This window comes from Solanum tuberosum, unplaced genomic scaffold (assembly GCF_000226075.1).
Source record: "Solanum tuberosum cultivar DM 1-3 516 R44 unplaced genomic scaffold, SolTub_3.0 scf00155, whole genome shotgun sequence".
Taxonomy (NCBI): domain Eukaryota; kingdom Viridiplantae; phylum Streptophyta; class Magnoliopsida; order Solanales; family Solanaceae; genus Solanum; species Solanum tuberosum.
In genome coordinates this window covers 962,963-983,168 of record NW_006239081.1, presented here as the reverse complement: position 1 = coordinate 983,168, position 20,206 = coordinate 962,963, and the positions used below count along the sequence as shown (strand labels likewise).

The window sequence follows — 20,206 nt, the reverse complement described above, 5'->3', positions numbered from 1 at the left end:
AAAATTATAATCATAATTTAAACTAAGCTAATTTGATAAAATACTTACTAAAGTTAAAATTGAGTTCCTAATGTTTATAAAATATACTAATTACATACAAAATTATATAAAGTATATGTATTACTTAAAAATTATAAAAATGATAAAATTAATTAAAAGTAACTTGAAAAGTATTTTGAATTTTATAAAAACTAATTATTTCAAATCATTTGGAATTTAAGAAGCTCGGTGATTAATTTATATTATTGTGGAGGTCCAAAATTGGATGTCAACAGCAGGTTCTGGTTTTTGTTTTGGAATAGAATACAAGTTGTTACCTTCTCAAAAAAAATAGTAGGTGGCTCTTTGTTTCATTTTCTCTCCACATAGAAGGCATTTAGAACACATAGAAATATTGTGCAAATGACACTTTGAGCAATGAAGGGGTAGCACAGAAAACAATATGATGGTATATAAGGTAAGGTTGAATTCAAGGATACAATTGAATTGCCTCTCTACCCCACAAAGGTAGGCAGTAGAGCTGAAGTTTGCATACACCCTACCCTCCCCAGACCCCACTTGTGGGACTATACTGGGTATATTGTTGTTGTTGTGGTGGTAAATATTATGAAGTGTAGGCGACTTTTTGATACAAATACAATAGCTATCCACATTTTCATATTAGTTATATTAGCCTGGATCATTGCTTGTGCATTTAGTTGCTATTTCTTATGAGTAGGGTGATGTCCAACCACTTTTAGATGCATAAGTAGATATCTTTGCTGACCGAATTGTTTGTTTTAGTGGTGGATGGTTCTTTTTGTTTAATGCAACACTGGTATGGTTTCATTTGTTGAGAAGCCTGGAGCTTTTAATTAGTATAAGTAATTTTCTTAACCTGTAATGAAGTGTTCATGAGCTTTTGCGGTTTGCTTCCCCATTATGATGCGGCTCGGTTGATAGTATATAAGTATATATTTTTGTAATAGGGATAGTATATATATTTATTTCTTTCATTGAGCTTGCATCCGATTATGGTTAATGTTGTGTTGCAATGTGTACTACCTTCTAGGTAAATTTTCCTCTTACTATTCTACTAATTACTACTCCCTCCATGTGACACTCTTTCCTTTTTAGTTGGTCCCGAAAAGAATAACATTTTTTTAGATTTAGTAAAATTTAACTTCAAACTTCCCATTTTATCCGTAATGAAATGATGTATAGCCACGTAAATTTCTATAGCTTATTTTAGACCACAAGTTTCAAAAATCTTTCTTTTTAAAAAAAATATTAACTTCAAGCTTCCTTTAGTCAAATGCCTTCACATAAATTGGAATGAACTGCCAACGCATCCAAACCCCATCTTTTTATATTTATTTGTTTGGAATAGATAATACATATATGATCAGATGCATAAGTTGGTAAGGACTGTTTAGAGTTGGACACAAAATTACTAATTCAAATTGGAATGTACAATGATCGGGGAAATTGGAAGGGGTGTAGTATTAATTTGCGATTCGTAATAGTTTATCACCTTGTAGAATTTGGGTGGTGGAGATGGTGGAAGTTGCAATTATCTGAAGAGTGAGTGCTAAACTATGAAAAACGAAGCTACTTTTCATCTTATATGCTAGGTTTCCGAGTAAAGAAAGCTCTTTCTTCTCCATGATTATTCTCACTATGTATTTTGTAACTCAGTGTTACCAAAAATGGAGCAGTATGTAGCAGTTCCGATAGCTCTTTCGTATGTTAATGAAATAAACATAAGACGGATGCTTGCCGTCATTGAAGAACCATCACTTTCTCAGTAAAACCTATTTCTAGTCTTCTAGCACTAAACATGTTAAAAAGACTACTTGTTGCAGATACAAACAGTAGCAAAGCATCGAAATATTTGGGTGGAGAATGCTGATAGATTGGTTGCTGGTTTCCTTGAGATGTTTGAAGAGGGTTGCCACAAAATGGTAAGATCTCTATGCCGCTTTTCCCATCCCTCCTCCCTCCCATGCTCTTCTCCTCTTGTCTCTATCTGGTGTTCAATTCCCTTACAGTTTTCCAGGCAGAAAAAAACTTAGCACCTCTCACACACAAATGAGAGTGGTTTATATTTGCACTTCTGATCATACGTATTGGAATTTCAACAGGGAACTGTCATAAGAGACCGAATTCAAGAGCAGATGAGGACCAAGAGTATAAAAGGGCTTCTATATGACAAAGAAGAGGATGATGATGAATATGACTACTATTACGGGAGCAGCGACGATGATGAAGAATACTACGATGGTGAAGATGAAGACTAGGGTTGCTCACTTTCTCATGTTATGTGGTGATGTAAAATGTAGTTTATGGATCAAGTTGGATGAAGATGTATTATGTCTAACGGTTGGATGCGATTTATTTTTTTTGTGACTATTTTCTTCATTTCACTGTTCATAAACCCATGATTGTTCAGGGGCTTTGTTGCTCTCTTCGTTGTGCTTACCACTTCTTAAATCCTGAATAATGAACCTTAGTATCATTAGTTAAGACTAAATCCGTTAAGAATTTAGTGGTAATAATTTTCCAGATTGGTTTGGCCCTCTCTGTTTGTGCAGCAGCTGTCAGAGATCCATATCCCATTTTACGAGAGTTTTAGCGTGCCAAATCTTGACACATTTATGTTTCATCCTTATCCTATCTTAACACTGTCCACTCATCTCTTTGACTTTGCTACTTGTTCACTTAGGAATTAAGAGGTATAAAGTCTCAAGTGAGTATTTTACATTAATGCTAAATCTGTTTTGGAACCATGTTTTTCATATGACTTTTACCGCACTTGTTAAGTAGAGAGATGGGGAAGAATAAGAGCTCAAGGAAAGGGAAGAAGTCATGGAGAGCCAACATAAGTACGGAGGATATTGAAGATTTCTTTGACAACTCCACTAAAGATGCTCTTTCCGGCTGTTCTCTTGCTCAAGTTCCCAGTGACTCTCTCTTTTATGTCGACAAATCCAGAGGTATTCTATTTTTCAGCACTTCTTTTCCTGTTCGAAAATTTCCAGAAAATATCTTTTGTTCAAGTACATAACAAGGTTAAAAAAAAGGCGATTTTGATATCAGGCTGGCATTCACATATATGTTCTAGCAGTTGATATAGTCGTTAGATGGATTGGCATGTGCTATTTACCGTTTCAACAGATGTACTGAACTATTTTTGTTTGGATAACTGGATTGCTCCACATGTGAAAAATGGTTGTTTCTTTAGGAGTAATTTTTTGATATGCAGGGAAATAACTGAGTTCTCTGATAATCTCCTCCAGAATTTTTGTTTTGGTGGAATCATTCAAGAGTATTGTGTACTAAGAACAAGTAGAAAAAATAGTTCGGTATTTAGTAGAGTTTGGGTGTTACTTTCAGTCAATGGTTCCTGTTCACATCCAATTGTTGGGTGTAATACGAAGCCGGACAAAATTTGGAGATAGTAACTGACATTTTAAAATTAGAAGAGGGAAGTTTAGAATCACCTTAAGTACTATATCACTGGAATATTTAGCAGTTGATGTTCATTATGGGTGCATCTTCCTTGTTCCTTTACTGCAGTTCTGTCGTTTTTTGTTGGTGAATCCTTCTTTAACGATTATGTGACAAGTTTTTATGTCTATAATCCAGATCTTTCTGTCAAACGGAAAATTGAAAAACACCGGGAGAAAGTACTTCGATGTGATAGTATGCTACAAAGCAATGCCTTTGTTGAACCTGTATCTTCTTCAACTGGGAAGAAGTCCAAGAAGAAAAGTATACTGCTCAACAGGATCAAAAGGTTGTCATTTTAAATGTTCAATTCACCAATTGCAAGATGTTATGGCTGCTGCTTCCTTGCCATATTGCACATCTCTCAATAGGGGAAAAATCTATTCATTTGAATGCACATGCCCAATGGATCCTCATTGTTTATTTCTTCTTAATTTTGTGTGATTAGGATTTGGCTGGTGGAGACACTGGCATGGTTGACATTTTGGATGATAAAGGTGTCCTTGTGATTAGAGCCTTTTTGTTCCTCATCACTTTTGTGGTAAAATGACTTTTCTGATACAGCCTTCATTGCATTGTTGCAGGTGACCTGGTCATCAAAACCAAAAAGGTACACTGTTTTCTCCTTTCTGTATTTGAATTTTTTTAATTCTTTTCTCCTCTCCCTATCTTTTTGGGGCCACTTGTCAGGAACTTCCTTTTCAATTTTGGTGTCCTCATTATCTCAAAAAAAAAATAAAAAAATTTGGTGTCCTCTTACATGAAAAACATATTTTAAATCAGCTGGATTTTGTCCTTATAAGTTGTGATGCGCAATACCTGCTATAGGGTTTATTAATGCAACCTGCCTTTCTCTATGAGCACTACTATTATTGCCTTACAGTGATTACTTCAAAGTCCTCTTAAAAATGAGTTGTCTAAAGTCAATGGAGATTTTCAAGAAAACATCACATATAAAAAGCATCTTTGTGATGAACCTTTTCCTTGCACATCCTATGCTTATCCTCTCAGAGAATAGATGAAAGTAAAAAGGAAATAAGAGGCATGAGATTGGATATAAAAGATCCTTTATCGTGGAAGGTAATGGACCCAAATAAAGCAAAATGGATGTAGTGACCCATTATAGCTGATTCTAACTATGTTCGTGATTGATGCATAGTTGATTGATTGATTCAGTTAGTTTTCCATTCACTCGACACACTTTCACCACTTCATTTGACGAATTAGATTATGCAGATACTATCATCTGTAACTGATACAAGATTTCATCAAATAAGATAACATGCATCCAAAAAGAAAAATCTAACTTGGATTCTTTTCCATTTTGCTCATGCCTCAATTGGCAGTTTGAAATCCTTCCTTTTAGCATTGTTGATGCTCTAGGCTGTCTAAAGATCTTGTTCAAAATATGTGATGCATGTTTAGATTGTGATTGCATTTTAGGGTTTGATTTTCTGCATTTTCCTGCTGCTGCGGGGTGAAGTATTTTCATAATTTTCCCTTTTCAGCAGCTGGGGTGGGTTGGCTGGTGAAACAAGCTTGTTTGGTTGCATTACTATGATGTTATAAACTCAGTATTAAAACAACTAAAATGACCAAATTAACTGTCATGTATTTGATCATTTTCTAAAATTAAACAGAACACATACTTAAACCTACAATATAATTCATGCATTACAATCCTTGTATTACTCTAATCCCTAAGACACAATCCCTACATTACATTCCTTGCATAACTTTTCTCTAACGACCCCTTGGTGTAAATTTTTTGTACCTCCCTGTCTTCTTCTTCTTAGTTCCATCTCTTTACTTTCCTAGAAGATTCTGCATCAGTTTACTTTTCAGAAAGGGAAAAGACAAATCTGCATTAGTATATGTAATCAATTTTATATGCATTGCCTGTGACAGAAGCCCAAGACTTCTGTTATACCTGCCGTGGAAGTTGAGCCTCAAGGATGCTCATTCAATCCACCATCCGAAAGTCATCAGGTAAAATTTGTTCTGTATGTCATATTTTGCCATTACCAAGCTCCTAGTCCATACAATTAATAATTCGCTCCGTATCTTCTCAATTCAGGATGCATTAGCTTGTGCTGTTGCAGATGAAATGCAGAAAATTTATAGAAATGAATTGGGGCCGGAGCCTATTCCATTGATTGTTCCTGGAGAAGCAGTTAATGAAGAAGATGTAAGTTTAAGCTGTTACTGTCTTGTTAGTACTTTTGACCATGGCCGTTGCAGATGCATCATGGGCAATGCTTTCTTATACTCGGTATGAGTATGCACTGAAGATTCATTTTCCTCAGATGTATTTCCTTGAAGCGGATAGTGAGAGTGAGAGGGAGAATGAAAATCTAGTGGAAGACGGAAAAACAGATTTGGATAAAAGGTAAGCTTCTATATTGCTCATCTGTCATGATAGTATTAGCGGTTAAAACATGTTCTATTCTTTGCTAGCTTAGTATTCAGGAGTACTTAAAATTATGCTTTTACTTAGAATTTAATCACCTGTGTCTGTTCATATTTGTATAGTGAATAGAGGCTTCTTTGACAATCTTTAGGCTTTAGGCTTCAGAGAAATTAATTATGTGACAGTTCGATGTGTTAACTACATGATTAATTTTGCTGACAGTAAAATTAATTACATTTCAATCTCTGGACACTGATTACACCCAATTAGCTTTAAGTCCTAAATTTTTACTATAACTTTATAATGGTAACAAGCGTTGCATTGTCCTCATTTTTGTTAGTGACTCACAATTGTCGCATTCTACTTTCAATTCCTTATCATTCTTGATCACTAGAAACACAATCTTGTTTTATTTATGTGGCTTTGCATGTTTAATAGTTTTCACATGGTTCTAAGCTGATGGATGTTTATAAGTCAAAGGTGATATATGTACTGCTATCACTGATGGTCTAAAACCTCATGCTTCCTTCATTCTATTTATTTGAATCCAGTTCTGCCCTTTTCTGTTTGTTTACTTTTTGCTGCTGATGGGGAAGCTCTTATTTCCAGCATTAGTAGTAGCTCTTATTTTCTTCCAACATTTGTAGCTAATGCGGAAGTTCACATTATTTTGATAACTGAGCAGTACTGCAATTAGGAAATAATATATTCAGTGGGAAGTTCTTATTTCCAGCATTAGTAGCTCTTATATTTTGATAGCTGAGCAGTACTGCAATTAGGAAATGCTTTGAGGTGCACATGATATGAGACACTGTGTATATCTCTAATATTGTCCCACTCGTTGTTAGAGGTTTCACAGGTTACAGAAAATCTGTCTTTTGGGTGAAAAATGGATTTAACCAAAATCTTATGATAACATGTAGAAGAATTTGCATTGAACTCAATAGCTTAAGGCAAAGGATAGAGTCGCTCAAGATTCTTTCCCGTTGGAAAGTCTTCCCTTTTTACTTAAAGATGCTGAATGAGTACATTGTATATCACTAAGGTTGCTTGGATATGTTCAGTTTAAGTCAACTACATCTGAAATCATATTTTTAATGTGAAGAGGTATGATCCTTCCTTAATGTAGCTGAGTTAGATTGTGAGCTAAGTCTCCAGTCAGTGTGATCCAAACTTTTTTCTGAAAGTTTGCAGTGTGCTAAGTTTAGCGTCATTGGCATTTCATGTTACGTTGAGTGCATTATTGCTAATCATCAGTTTTTTCATTTAACACTAAATGAAATTATACATCATTAACTTTATTCAGGCCACAAAAGCCCAAAATGCTGACACAAGTTGAGAAGAATCGACGGGCTAGACGCAAAGAACAGTTGAAAACAGAAGCTGAAGCAACAAAAGCAGCACAGCTATCCAAAGAGATTGATAGGTTTGCTAATACTTAGAATATCAGGCTAATCATATTCCAGTTAAATAGAATTTGCCTTTTGTATAGATTGTGATATGTTCTTGTGCCTGCAGCTTACCGGATATCATTCAAGAAATAGAGAGAGGAAGGAGAAAAACAGAAAAGACATCTATGCCGTGTTACTGCTATCAAAGAAAAACTAAAATCTTGTCCACCACGCTTGGGAAAGCGCAAGTATGTGCTGTTTCATTTTAGAGTAAAAACGTTTCAACAATTGAATTGCTGAGAAAAAGTGTTTTTCTAGAACATCAGATTTCAAAGGGATCTTTACAGTTCTAACTCTTAAAAATGTTTCAACTGGGAGCTTGGGGTTTGAAAGAATGATGATTGCATGAACTGAGCAATGAGACTCATTTTCTTGTGGTTTTCCTTTATTCCTGCAATAACTTTCGATGTTGACAAAAAGATTAATGACCTCTGTCATTTCAGATTCGTGCCTGCTCCTGCTCAGGTTTTACTGTCTGAAGAGATTACTGGTTCCCTCCGTAAATTGAAGGTTGCATTCCTGATTTCGATTTTCTAGGTTTTTCTCTTATGTGATTTGCTTTCTTTTTTGAACAGGGGGATGCTGCACCCTTGCAAGAGATGGGTTTAAAAGCCTGGAGAAAAGGGGACTAGTTGTTCCTTCAAAAAAGAGTAGCAGGTTAGTAAATATTGGCTTTCTGGTTCGGACTCGCTTATTAGTTGAAATTAAAAGTATTTTCTGCATGGTCTTGAAGTGTGTAAACCATGTGACACTGAGACAATTGCAGATTACTCTCTTCTCTTTTTAAGTTTTTGACAGTGAGCTTTGTGCACGTTCCTTATGGCATCATAGTTGATCATAAATTTTGATAATATGCCATGGTGCTAACAAAATGTGATAATTGGGAGGAAAATCACCAAAAATTATTACCAATTGTGTGGGAGCTAAAGTTAGTATTTTGATAGTGAGCTTCATAATCCTGATTTCGTATCCTTCCTAATGTTGGCCAGTTGGAAATTCTGTCATTTCAATGTAAAATTAAGGGAAGTTTCTGTTTGTTTGTTACTTTTGTAAAAAAGAAAAGTAATGATAACAATGCATCAACTTCCCCTGCCTTAGGTTTTAAGTAATGGAATTCATCTTCTCTCTGCATGTATTGACCTATGCCATTATGTATACTGTTTCAAAAGAAACATGCAAATCTTACTGTTGGCAAAATGGATATGTAGATCATCACCGCATCACCCCGAGCACTTGGATGAGAGACACTCTAGACAGCAAGGTGTTGGTTTGTCTGCAAATTTGGAGTGGGAGAACTGGCTTGGCTGCTCTTACTGTTGGCAAAATGGATATGTAGATCTGTTTAACTTACTGATGCATGCATGGTTCATTACACCAAATATTTTAGTCATGGCCAAATTACTTTGGGAGCAAAAGCTAGTGATACTGATATATCTGGAGGCAGAAGATTGGTATTTCATGATTGCTCTTACAATTTTCCTACCAAAAATGATTCCCAGTCAGTATTGGAAACTCTCATAATCGAAATTTTAATATGTTTTTAATTACTCTAATTAGGTCAACTTTTTATTTGATCAAGTCGATATAACTAATTTTGATTTCGAGACTTTTTCAACTAATTTTTCTCCATGGGCTTGTGATGTTATTGGTTTAATGAAAAAGCTATTTGTACAAGTTCAGATATACTGTAAATGTGCTTACTAGTAACGTCGATATATCTTTACAAGAGAAATGACAATAATAAGGTTAGTTATCATCATCCTCATGAAATTACCTTGGTTAGATATTGTTTTAATCTAATATGAATTCCTCTATTTAGTTTTAGAGCCTATTTGCATTGACTTCTCAATTTTATAAACATTTTTTTTACCCACACGAACACTGCATATAAACATTTTTTTAACTCACACAAACACTACAAAACTACTTAATTTGTCATAAAGCATGAAACTAATATTTAAACAAAATCATTAGCAAATTATAGAAAAAAACTCTTTACCTGCAACATATGGTGATGCCCTTATTAGTATGTACTTGAGCCTATAGAAACTTGTCGAGCATTTGATAATCTCACTCAAAAGTGATCAAATGAATTCGAAAGAATTGATCAAGTTGCCATATGAAGGGAAAGACAAAAATTAATGAAATATCGATTATTTGAGAGAACAAAGTAAAGAAATCAATTAACTGAAAGTAAATTTAGTATTACTGAAACTCCCTTCACATAGATGAGGATGGCACAAGGTTCACAACTACTACCACTATATGAGATAACAATTTATATTAGCCACAATAACTTGCTGGTTCTAGATGGAGAAAACTTCGAGATGGTTAATGATATCCATGTCAACAAGTAACAATGCACAGACCAGGCTATTGTAAGTAAAGCCATGCACGGGCAAAACACGCGATGCCTCTTTGACTAGGCAAACTGCTCTATTGCTATCTAAGTAGCAGCCAGTCTTCTAGCTGGTTACATAAAATCCCCACACCGACCTAGCATTTCCAACGTTAATGATACATTAGCTAGCTATTCAATAAAAGACATTTTCTGGCTGAGTGCACTAAAGGCCAGTCAAGAGCAGATACTACCTACCCTAGCCCTCATAGTCCCCCTCGGAGAACTTGTTCTCTGGATAAAAGACAGCAACAACTTCGTTTCCTCCAAATTTTCTGCCATTCAATCCTTGTTGAGCTCTCGAAGAACTCTCCACATCCGCATACTCCAAAAAAACCTGTTGAAATATTATGATCAGTTGTTGCTGTGACAAAACCAAGCGATTATGTCACCACCTATATAGCATCCTAAGGATACTGGCACTTCTGTTCATATATTCATGTTGACTACCATGCCCAGTTTATATTTTTTTTAAAGTACATGGTGAATAATAAAATTCTGCATAAAGCGTCATAATGCATACTAATTTACTAACCTTTCCAACCCCAGGTGTAGGTTCACCATCAGGCCTTGGGCGTGGGATGACCAAATTCACTAAATTACCTGCAAATTGAAGAAAATATAGTATAAAACATGACTAGTCAAAAGGTAAAATAAAAACATGATTAGTTTGATGCATCTGAAGCGACAATGTATTTACCAAATTTCCCACATTCCATTCTCATATCTTCCACTATATCTTCATAGTCTTCATCATCTTTGAGCTCATCCGGGCTAACCACATGTGTTAGGCATAAGACTTTAGTAGGAGGTCCTCCAGGTTGTAGCATGAGTCTCTGCAAATCAAATGACACAAGAAACCAAAGGGCCAAGTGATCAGTCGCCATTTTCGCTTAAATAGTATAAGAATTTGACAGCCTAAACTATATTGTCTAAAAGAGCTGAGGAATGGATTAAAAAGCTCAACGAATTGAGTAACAAAAGGATACACCTTACCTGCAGTGCTATTTGTTGCTGAGCATGCATTAATACAATCTCCTGCTCTGGCTTGGGCTGTAAAGTACCTTGACTTGCACGCCTGACAGTAAGAGTTTTATCACCCATCTTAATACCATTCAGAGCTGTACAGGCAATATCTGTTACTGACACATCAGCATAGACACAAAACGCATAGCCTTTCGAGTTTCCAGTTTCTTTATCTTTGACCAGATTAAACCCCCGAAGAGGGCCAAAGGACTCCAGCAACTCCCTAATCTGAGCTTCAGTGAAATAGTAAGGCAGGCCTCCCACAAAAATACGGTCAGGACCTTCAAGCCCACCAGTGGATCCTGGTGATAATCCTACTGCAGCAAGGTTAAGGTTTGGATTCGGTTGGCTCGGACCAAGAGTTGCAGCCAGAGAGGGATTATAGTCAGTCGGTCTTCTGACCTTAACTTGTGTTCCCTAAAATCCCCAAAGAGACGATATAAACACAAGTTTGAGTTTTCTCCAATGTGAACTAAATATAGTACAATGCTAAAAATAATTATTCCAAAAGCTATAGCACATATAAAACAAGTCCTACATATGCCAAAAAATTAACTACTATAAAGTAAAAGGAGCCAGCAGGAAAAAACAGAAGAAACAACACCACAACCATCAATCAAATACATGCATCAGACTAATGTAAAGGGGGTAAAATCAATTCCCAAATTTTTACTACCAGCCTATACATGAATCCAGGTCAACCTTTCACATTCTGTCTTTGCAGGTGATTCAGAAGCCTTCAGAATATAAACTGATCCCAAAACTAGAAAGATGATTACCTCAAAGATAATGCCATCTAAGGCCATGGCATTGCTGGCCTCCTCCACAGATCTCATCTCAACAAATGCAAACTTTTTCTCATGGTTTATATAAACATTAACGACCGCATCACCTGGAAAACACAGTGAAAAATTAAAGCATCCAAGAATGGGTACTGCATAGTTGCATCAAGACCTGAAGACAGTTCAATGTAACTAACCTGGACCGGCAGTGTTTCCACCAATAGCTGACATAACATGATTGAAGTATGTAGCCACTGACTGCACGGTGACAAAATATTATCAGTAGACAGAATCTACAAGCTCAAATAAGTGAAATATGTCTCTAAAGGTTCCTGTGTTATGCGGGAAGAAGAAACAAGATAAAGTCCGATCTACCCATTCTAGGATCTCATTTGTAACCTGTAAGTTCAAAATTTATTGAACAGGTGGTTTCCTAGTTCTAGATATTATTTCCCATTTAATAGAAAAAATGAAGTTGCAAAATTTTCAATATAAGCATAGATTAATGTAATGTAAGTCAAACCCTAATTTGAGGGATCCCGTATAAAATGAAGAATATTTCTTCCATCTTATTTTCTTGATAAACAAATGTTTTCACTCGCGTAGCTAGCATATTCCTTGAATACTCCTACATAGTTTCTTTGCTTTCGATATGTGGATTGAGGTGTAATTGTTGATGTTGATGTTTTTGGGGGCCCTTTGTATTTGTTGGTGATTTATATTGATTGATGAACATTTTGGCACTGTAAAGATTTGATATCTCTGCTATTAATGACTTAAATGCAATCTCCCGAGGCGTTAAGAGATTCATTTAAAGGTCAAAAAGCATCGCCCACTCTTGTTTTATACGACAAGATCAAAAAGTCAACATAGTGGCATTCTAGAAGCTTCTCCAGGGAATGCTTGAATCATGATATCAATTTTCACATGAATTTCAAGTTCATTGCTTCAGTTGACAACTGATGCAATTTCTCGAATTAGGAATTGATATCATTAGGGGATATTGAGAAAGGCAAGTCGAACAAATATTAAGCTGAAGCTACAAGGGCTATTCGACTGAAAATGGAAAACATTCAAACCCTCCCCAGTCATGCTAAGGAAATGTCAAAATGCTTGAACTGATACAAGACTGAAACATGGATGGACTTAAATGAGTTATGAAGAAGGGATGACTAATGAAGGAGCATGAGTCAAATAGACATGAAACCACCAGCAGACTAATAAACAAAGATAACTCTGACTCAACTAACTCCACACAAATATAGGGAGCTCAAAACATTTGAACTACAGGATGAAAAAGATTACCTGTTCATTTGCAGTTGGAGGAAGTCCACCAACGTAAACTCGCCTTGCATGTCTTGTTGCCTGAGAAATAAGCACTCTATGAAGATCCGCCAAATAACTTCACAAATAAATTCTGATACTAAAATATTTCCTCAAGTCTATTGAGATTTAACCTACAACTCAAACTTTATGCCAAATGTGAAATTTAGAGAGCATGACATTTAACATTTTCCTTCTATTAGATAAGATGGAAGGAAGAAGATTCTGTTTCACTACATCTATAAAAGTCAAGTGACCAATCTGAAATATTATCAATATAATAGAGCATTCAATTAAAGCAGACAGAGAGCTAATCATGGAACATCGAACAAAAGGAAGTGGTTGAAGAGACAACTAATACCTGCTGAGTCATTGCCTGAACTGGCAGAACAGGAATAGCTCCAAGCTGCCACACACAGATAAATTTAAAATCATTCAAAAAAATTATGAACAAAATATATTATATTTCCAACAGGGAGAAAATACCGGTCCAGAGGCCAAAGGGAACATGTTAGGAAGCATTCCAGGAATAGCTGGGGCAGTGCCAGGGAGTAGACCTGCAGAAGCTTCTCATAGGGATAAAAATGAGGACATTTTCTTTGTTCATCAATGAGAAGGACCATTGAACATATAGATCTACTTTTTTTTTTTTTTTTTACTTTGGCTATTACAATAAGAACATCTTCAATGTTTCCTCAAATAATTCTTCAGTAAATATTACAAAATTAATTTGGAGAAATAACTTGAAAGCTACCAAACAAAAAATCCCTGGTTGAAGATGAACGAGACCTTTTATTGTCTTCCTTGAACATAAAAGCTAGAGCGGTTGGCTCACGCCCATTGTCAGCACAGTGGGGCAACTAGCCCAACGTTGCCTTCTTAGAACATAAGATAAGACATACTAAACAAAGAAACAACACCAAAGACAACAAAAACCAAAGATTTTCTCAGTTTCGTAGTTATTTAACCAAGTAAGCAATTGAAATAGAATGTGAACAATCGATCAACAGAAATAAAATGTGAACAGTCAATCAAGCGACATACCAAAATGAAACCATGCATTTTGGTAAGAACTTCCCACACTACATCCAAAGGAGAAAAAAAAATAACAGTTACCAAAATATTGCCAATATATAAGAATAAGTAAGTACCTATAAGAGCAGGAGCACCAGATAACAGAGCAGAAGTAGGAGGTGCCATGTCAAACCCACTGACCCTTTTGCTACAAGCATATCAGTATGAACAGTTAGAGAAATGCTTCAAAACCCTTCAACTAAAATAACCAACAGCACTAACTTATTTCCCCAACCCACCCACATAAAAGAGCACCAAAAAGAGAAAAAGAAAAAAAAAGTAATAGAAAAGAAAGAGAAATTAAACTCTCTACCATCACAATTAGTAGTGACATATCCACAATTTCCACTCCCAGTGGAGTTTTTTCCAATTCATCTAAGCTAAAAAAATTCCTAAAAGTTATTGTCTGAGCCAGCTTTGGCGCACCTGCACTATTCTAGGTATACATTCTTCCACTGTTACAATGGTAACTATGTCTACCACGGATTAGACAAATTGAAAAAATATTCTAGTTTCTTCTTTTTTTCTGCATCTGTTGAGATTTGAAACCTGGTCTTCCATTGTATTCATTCCAACTTCTTGAACATCATACCCTTGGATGCTCCAAGAGCTTTAGTCTTTAATTGTCCTCCTATGAATAAAAACCATATTCTACCCTCACACCCCCGACCCCTAAAAACAAGGGAGTGTGTCCCATTTCAGAAACTAATTACCTATCATAAGAGTGAGGATATCTCTGCGTAATCTGCAGATCAATGCCAATGAATGAACTAACATTAGCTTCATCAATCTGGTTTTTCTATTACAACCAAAATTACATTCATAACTGAAATCACATAAAGCCCGGAACACCTACTATTATGTCTCAATGTCAAACAAGTTGGCATCAATAAAATGAACCCTCAATAACCATGTTACTCCTTGGCAACTTAAGAAATAACAATTGGACCATTGAAAACTATCTTATCTCCATAACCAAAGGAAAAAGGGTTCAAGAAATCTCCGCTGCTATGTCACATTCCACAACATAACCAAAGAAAAATGAGAACTATCAGTCTATGCAATAGTGAGCAAATCCTCCCTGCACTATAAATTATCAGTTTTTCATGGACAGCAGAGAACTTACCTTTTGGAGCGTGAACGAGACCCAGAACGTGATCTGGACCTATGACTAGATGTTCCCCTTGAGTGAGATCTACATCCGTGCCTATCCTCTCGATCTTTGTCATAGGATTTTGACCTGTGCCTATCACTTTCCTCTCTATCCTTGTCATATGATTTGGACCTGTGTCTATGCCTTTCCTCCCGCTCTCTCTCATAAGATTTTGACCTATGTTTGTGCCTCTCATCCCTCTCTCTATCATAATCTTTCTGCCTGCACCAACAAAAAGCACACGGACATGAATACACTACGCACCGCTTGTCCCCAACCAAAAAGAAGGCAAAAGGCACAAGTGCAAAACAATGAAAAGGCAACAACATAACGTAATTCCACAACCAGGGTCTGGAAGGGTAGAGTGTACGCGGACCTTACCCCCTACCTCGTAGAGATAGAGAGGTTGTTTCCGATAGACCCTCCTAAGCATAGCAAAGCAGTTCAAAAAAGGGGATACAGAAACATGAGCAGTAACAATAACGAAATAATGCGAAAAAGAGTAGTAGACAATATACAGTGGGTAATCCAGAACACTGAAAATGCAGTGGCACATATGTCAACGGTTCTACCACAAGTGATTACAGTGAGTAATGATTACCAGTATTCCCGGCTCTCAGGACCACCATCAGAAACGTTAGCATCATCATCTCTACCTTTAGTCCTACTCCTCTCGCTTCGATCGCTGTGGCGACGATCGCGATCTTTTTCCCGATCTCTATCTTTGTCTCTGCTCCTACCTCTGTCCTTATCACGTCCTTTTTCCCCCTCTCTGTCTCTGCTTCTTGAAGATTTTCTTTCACCCTCATAATCATGGGAACTGGGCTGAAAGATGTAAAATCATTGGAAATGTTTATCAAAAGCAGAAGCAATAAAGGGGAGCGAGTAACAAAGAGATACTGAAAAGCATGTATTTAGAATGCTCAAGTCATCATGCCCCTTATGCCCTGGGTGACACATGTGCTACAGTGGCTGGGACAAAGGGTTGCACAAGGGTAATATCCCAATACACAACTCTGATTTATTTCGCAGGAAATCAAATGCTATGACTAAATTCCAATATCACACTAAAATCAGAAGGAACCTGCTTTGACTGACCTATATAAAAGCTTAACTTCCAGAATGAAAAACTAAAACCCCAATTCCTTACATTTGCACTAAAAAGTATTCATTTCCATGATGTGATGTTCTCGTAAGGAAGAACATCCCATTTTATCCAATATAAGAATAATAAAACTAAACAGGTTTTAGATGACTCACAATTGCTAAGCTGGTTCATCTCATATAACATATATCATGATCTTAAACACATCAAATTTCTGGAATGTTCTACGAGATCTTGACCATTGACAAAATACATGCCATTTTGAAGTTCAAGTGTCCACACCCTGATACCAGGGGTGAGTCTGTAACAATAGAAGGAACTCCCTTTTAAGACGCATAAACAAAACATGGAGCATACACATTAAAATGTCCAAAGGTCACAAACCAATATAAAATGTATCCTTTTAACATGTCTGGCCTAATATTATGGTGTATTCTAAACATAAACAGAAACAGTTACCAGAAAATTTGCAAGATCATTAATAACAGATTATTATAACATTTAACAGTCACAAAATTTCACCATTGTCTAGATGTTTATCTTCTACTCCTTAAATGTATATTGAATATGGTTAAAAAGAAACTTTCAAAAGATTCATCACACCTTAGAGCTTGATCTTCTCTTGCTCGAGTTATGCTCTTCTTCTCCGTTATCCACACCAGCTATTTCATTATCACCACCAGTATCACTAGGAGTGAGCTGAGTAAGCCCATTTTCATTGGAATCCATAGATGATTTGGAGTAAAACACCTGACTTGAAGCTAAAACATGTTAGGACCACAAACTAGCTAAGACATCCTAAAACACATGTCTATCTGGCCAAGCTTCTAAAATCAACTTATTCTGAAAAGTATGTTATTTAAAAAGTGTTTTTTAAGAAAGTACATTTTTTTGTGAGAGACAGTTTGCGTTTGGCCAATAAATTTAAAAAAACAATTTTGAGCAGCAATTAATGTTTCACCAAACTTTAAAAAGTGCTTAAAGGAGAATTTTGTCCCAAAAGTATTTTTAAAAAAAGTACTTTTGGGCACATGCTACTATATTTAACTTCAGAAAATCAGCTTTTATTCCCCAAAAGTACTTATTTTCTTCCAAAATCTTGGTCAATCACAAGGGGTCGTTTTGGTGTGAGGGATAAAAATAAAATAATCCTGGGATAAAATTTTGGTGTCTTGTTTGGTTGTCATGTTTGGGATAACTTATCCCACCATTTATACCACATTGATGGGATAAGCAATTCCATATACATGGTAGGATAACTTATCCCAGGATAATTAATCATGGGATAACTTGTTTCCAACCAAACGACCCCTTAGGGATTATTTGGTAGCTGGTTAGAATTACGAAGGTATTAATAATGCTTGGATTAGTTATGAGGGAATTAATGCATTAATTTAGTAGATATTAGTTATGCAAGATTGGTTATTAATGTATTAATTATCCACCTTCTATCCTACATATAATAATATGCTATATTTCCTCATAACTTACAAATATATTAGTTAAGCAGGTCTTAAAATTGCAAACCAAACACCGTATTGGTCTTATACATGAACTACTTATCCTCTAACCAGCTACTATACGTGTTATTACTTGAGCCGAATTCAATATCCGCATAACTCACTTCCAAACCAGCTACCCACATCCAAACAACAAGTTATTTTTTAAAAATAAGCACTTTTGAAGAAAAACCACATTTTTTACCTCCCAAAATCTCGGCCTAAATGAGAAAAAAAAAACACTGCAAAATGATGCATTCATCACTTCTAAGTACTATCCTGATAATTCAAAAATCAGCTGGTGCGAGTTCCAATGATACTACACATTCCATCAGGTAATAACAACTTCTCTAAGAAAAACATGTAAACTCTCAATCAATTTCGACGTCGATTATATAATTTCGCTCTCAGTTTTAACAGAACAGAACATATTTTAAGTGTGTACATATAGATACATAGAGAATAGAACAAACCGGCCAACGGCTACAACTTCTCCGGCAGGGTGAACCGGAAAACTGCTCGGCGATCAGCTACGCTGTTAGGGTTTGTGAAAGTGAGTGAAGAAAAAAAATCGAAGCTAAACAATTCTATTATTGTTCTAGAAACTACGGCGTTTTATTAAATGGGCCATTGGGCTGTGTATTGGGCTTTAAAATTGGGGATCATGTATATGAACAATGTTTGGGCCGCCAATATTTGATTTTGGGCCACAAAAGGAACAAGGTAAATATTGCAAACCTAGCCACTTCGATCGTTTTGAAAAATAATTACTAGTACTTGAGTAAGTTAAACTTTTAGGATATTGTCATAATTTTGAAATTCATGATGTTGTTGTGGATTTCAAACTTAAAAAGAGTGTAACTTCATGATAGTACGTGTACAAGATATTGTAGCCCTGCAATGCGTTTTGCAAAATGCTTATGTAAGAAATAGTAGAAAGAAAGGAGCGTTTCGCCACTCGACTGTAAGGAAAGGAATTTGGAAAAAAAAAGTAATTTCGTATATAAAGATATGAATTTCCAGGCTTAGATCGAAATGATATTCCTGAAAATTGGGATTGGAGTATTAGACTTGTTCTGCTTCGATAGAGGCATTTGTAACTGTAAGTGGAATAACAATCATTCGGCTGATTTCTTTTATCCTTCCTTCGCTGATACAAAAGAGAGAGAGCAATCCCCTCCGGATTTAGTCGGGGCTCCAATGTGGACTCCGGACTCTGAGTGAAAAAACAAAAAGAAAAAAAAAGTAATTTCATATATAAAGATATGAGTTTCCGGGCTTGAATCGAAACAGAATCTCTGAAAATTAAGACTGGAGTATTAGACTTGTTCTACTTCAATAGAGGCATTGTAACCGTAAATGGAATAACAATCATTCAATTTTTTATTGCATGTGGCTTGATTCTCGTATTGCTAGTTGCTACCTAATAATTTCTCTAGTTCCAATGCGTATTATAAAAGAGCCGTCCATATGATTATTTTGCTTTCAGCTTGCGCGGCTGTGAGGCTCCCACATTAGTGGATATATATATTATATTATATGCTTTACGAGTTCTAACATTTGAAAATAACTTCATAAATATATCTTTAAAGTATGGGTGTGGTGATCAACTATGTTCTTTATATGAGGTTGGATAAATCTAAGTTTTTAAAGATTACGACGATAAGGGCAAAGATAAGTAACGGATGACAAATTTGCTCAATTTGTATTAGTATAGACTATAAAGGCATATTTAAATCGTTTCTATTAAAAATATTAAAGAAGATGTCTCAATCCGCCAACTCACAATTAGTGATCAAAGAATTAATATTGGGATTGTACTGGAATGGTTAGAATTCCGTCATCTTTTAATTAAATATTTCAAAATTCAAGCTTTAAAAATACAAAAAAAATAATATTAAAAGCATCGCCCGCAAACTATAATATGCCACAAATTTTCAGTGCGAATGCTAGACATCTTAATAAAACATGTCAAAGGCTTATGTGGAAACTTGTGTGTGTTGCATTTATTGTACATCTTAATAAAACATGTCGACATTAGCTATATAATGAACTTAATTCTCAACAACTACATGTGACTTTGGTAGTTTACATTTACACAAATAATATATGCAAGAATTGATCTTCTTGTTCAAGTAGGGTGTTTTTTTTTTGCTGTCAATTAATGTATTCTTGCTAAAATGAAAATAATACAAGTATCAAAAGAATCAATATATATTGTAATAACTAGCTAAAATAATAATAATAATAATAATAATAAAAAGGGGGAGAGGAAAGAGGATGAATACAACAAACATGAAGGACTATACGAATGGGAATGTAATATTGCAAAAAAGTATTTGACTTATATCTTAAAATATTAGCGAATTCAGAATTTGATAGGCTTATAATAAGGACGATCTTATAATATATATATACATTTTAATATATTTATTATATATTTAATTGAGGTTGACCGCGGTGAGTTTAGTTAAACTTTACAAATTTTGTTCAAAA

General features: G+C 35.5%; 2 protein-coding genes and 1 pseudogene across 7 annotated transcripts in view; 2 read left to right on the top strand and 1 right to left on the bottom strand.

Annotated features, from left to right (window-relative positions):
* LOC102585509 (choline-phosphate cytidylyltransferase 1-like) overlaps positions 1–2,491 on the top strand; it is a 17,195-nt gene extending 14,704 nt beyond the window's left edge. The window contains exons 8-9 of the mRNA XM_006353461.2: positions 1,845–1,943; positions 2,124–2,491. Coding sequence (XP_006353523.1) covers positions 1,845–1,943; positions 2,124–2,279 — 255 coding nt within the window. The 3' untranslated portion in view covers positions 2,280–2,491. The remainder of the gene's footprint in view (positions 1–1,844; positions 1,944–2,123) is intronic.
* A 105-nt stretch (positions 2,492–2,596) lies between these two features.
* On the top strand, positions 2,597–8,812 carry LOC102605436 (uncharacterized protein At2g40430-like; annotated as a pseudogene).
* A 743-nt stretch (positions 8,813–9,555) lies between these two features.
* On the bottom strand, positions 9,556–18,282 carry LOC102584094 (splicing factor U2af large subunit B-like). Of its 6 annotated transcripts, none has more exons than XM_006353457.2 (14): positions 18,184–18,282; positions 16,815–16,972; positions 15,708–15,931; positions 15,080–15,328; positions 14,031–14,101; positions 13,366–13,445; positions 13,241–13,285; positions 12,862–12,921; positions 11,754–11,814; positions 11,554–11,666; positions 10,745–11,191; positions 10,449–10,584; positions 10,284–10,351; positions 9,556–10,085 (listed from the first exon to the last, which is right to left on the bottom strand). In XM_006353457.2, exons 2-14 carry the CDS (start codon positions 16,938–16,940, stop codon positions 9,948–9,950), a joined length of 1,818 nt encoding a protein of 605 aa, XP_006353519.1. In that variant the 5' UTR covers positions 16,941–16,972; positions 18,184–18,282; the 3' UTR covers positions 9,556–9,947. The 6 variants fall into 6 exon arrangements, with proteins under 6 accessions (XP_006353519.1, XP_006353518.1, XP_006353517.1 ...); XM_006353456.2 differs by having other exon boundaries at positions 16,815–16,965; XM_006353455.2 differs by having other exon boundaries at positions 16,815–16,961.
* Between the last annotated feature and the right edge of the window lie 1,924 nt (positions 18,283–20,206).

Bases quoted from the DNA above. Each gene is read 5' to 3' on its own strand.
- LOC102584094 (XM_006353457.2), bottom strand. From the start codon at position 16,940: ATGGATTCCAATGAAAATGGGCTTACTCAGCTCACTCCTAGTGATACT. The intron at 15,932-16,814 runs GTGTGATGAATC...TACATCTTTCAG, and splicing joins AGAGAAGATCAAGCTCTAAG to CCCAGTTCCCATGATTATGA. The intron at 12,922-13,240 runs GTATTAGTTGTC...CTTATTTCTCAG, and splicing joins TTCAGGCAATGACTCAGCAG to GCAACAAGACATGCAAGGCG.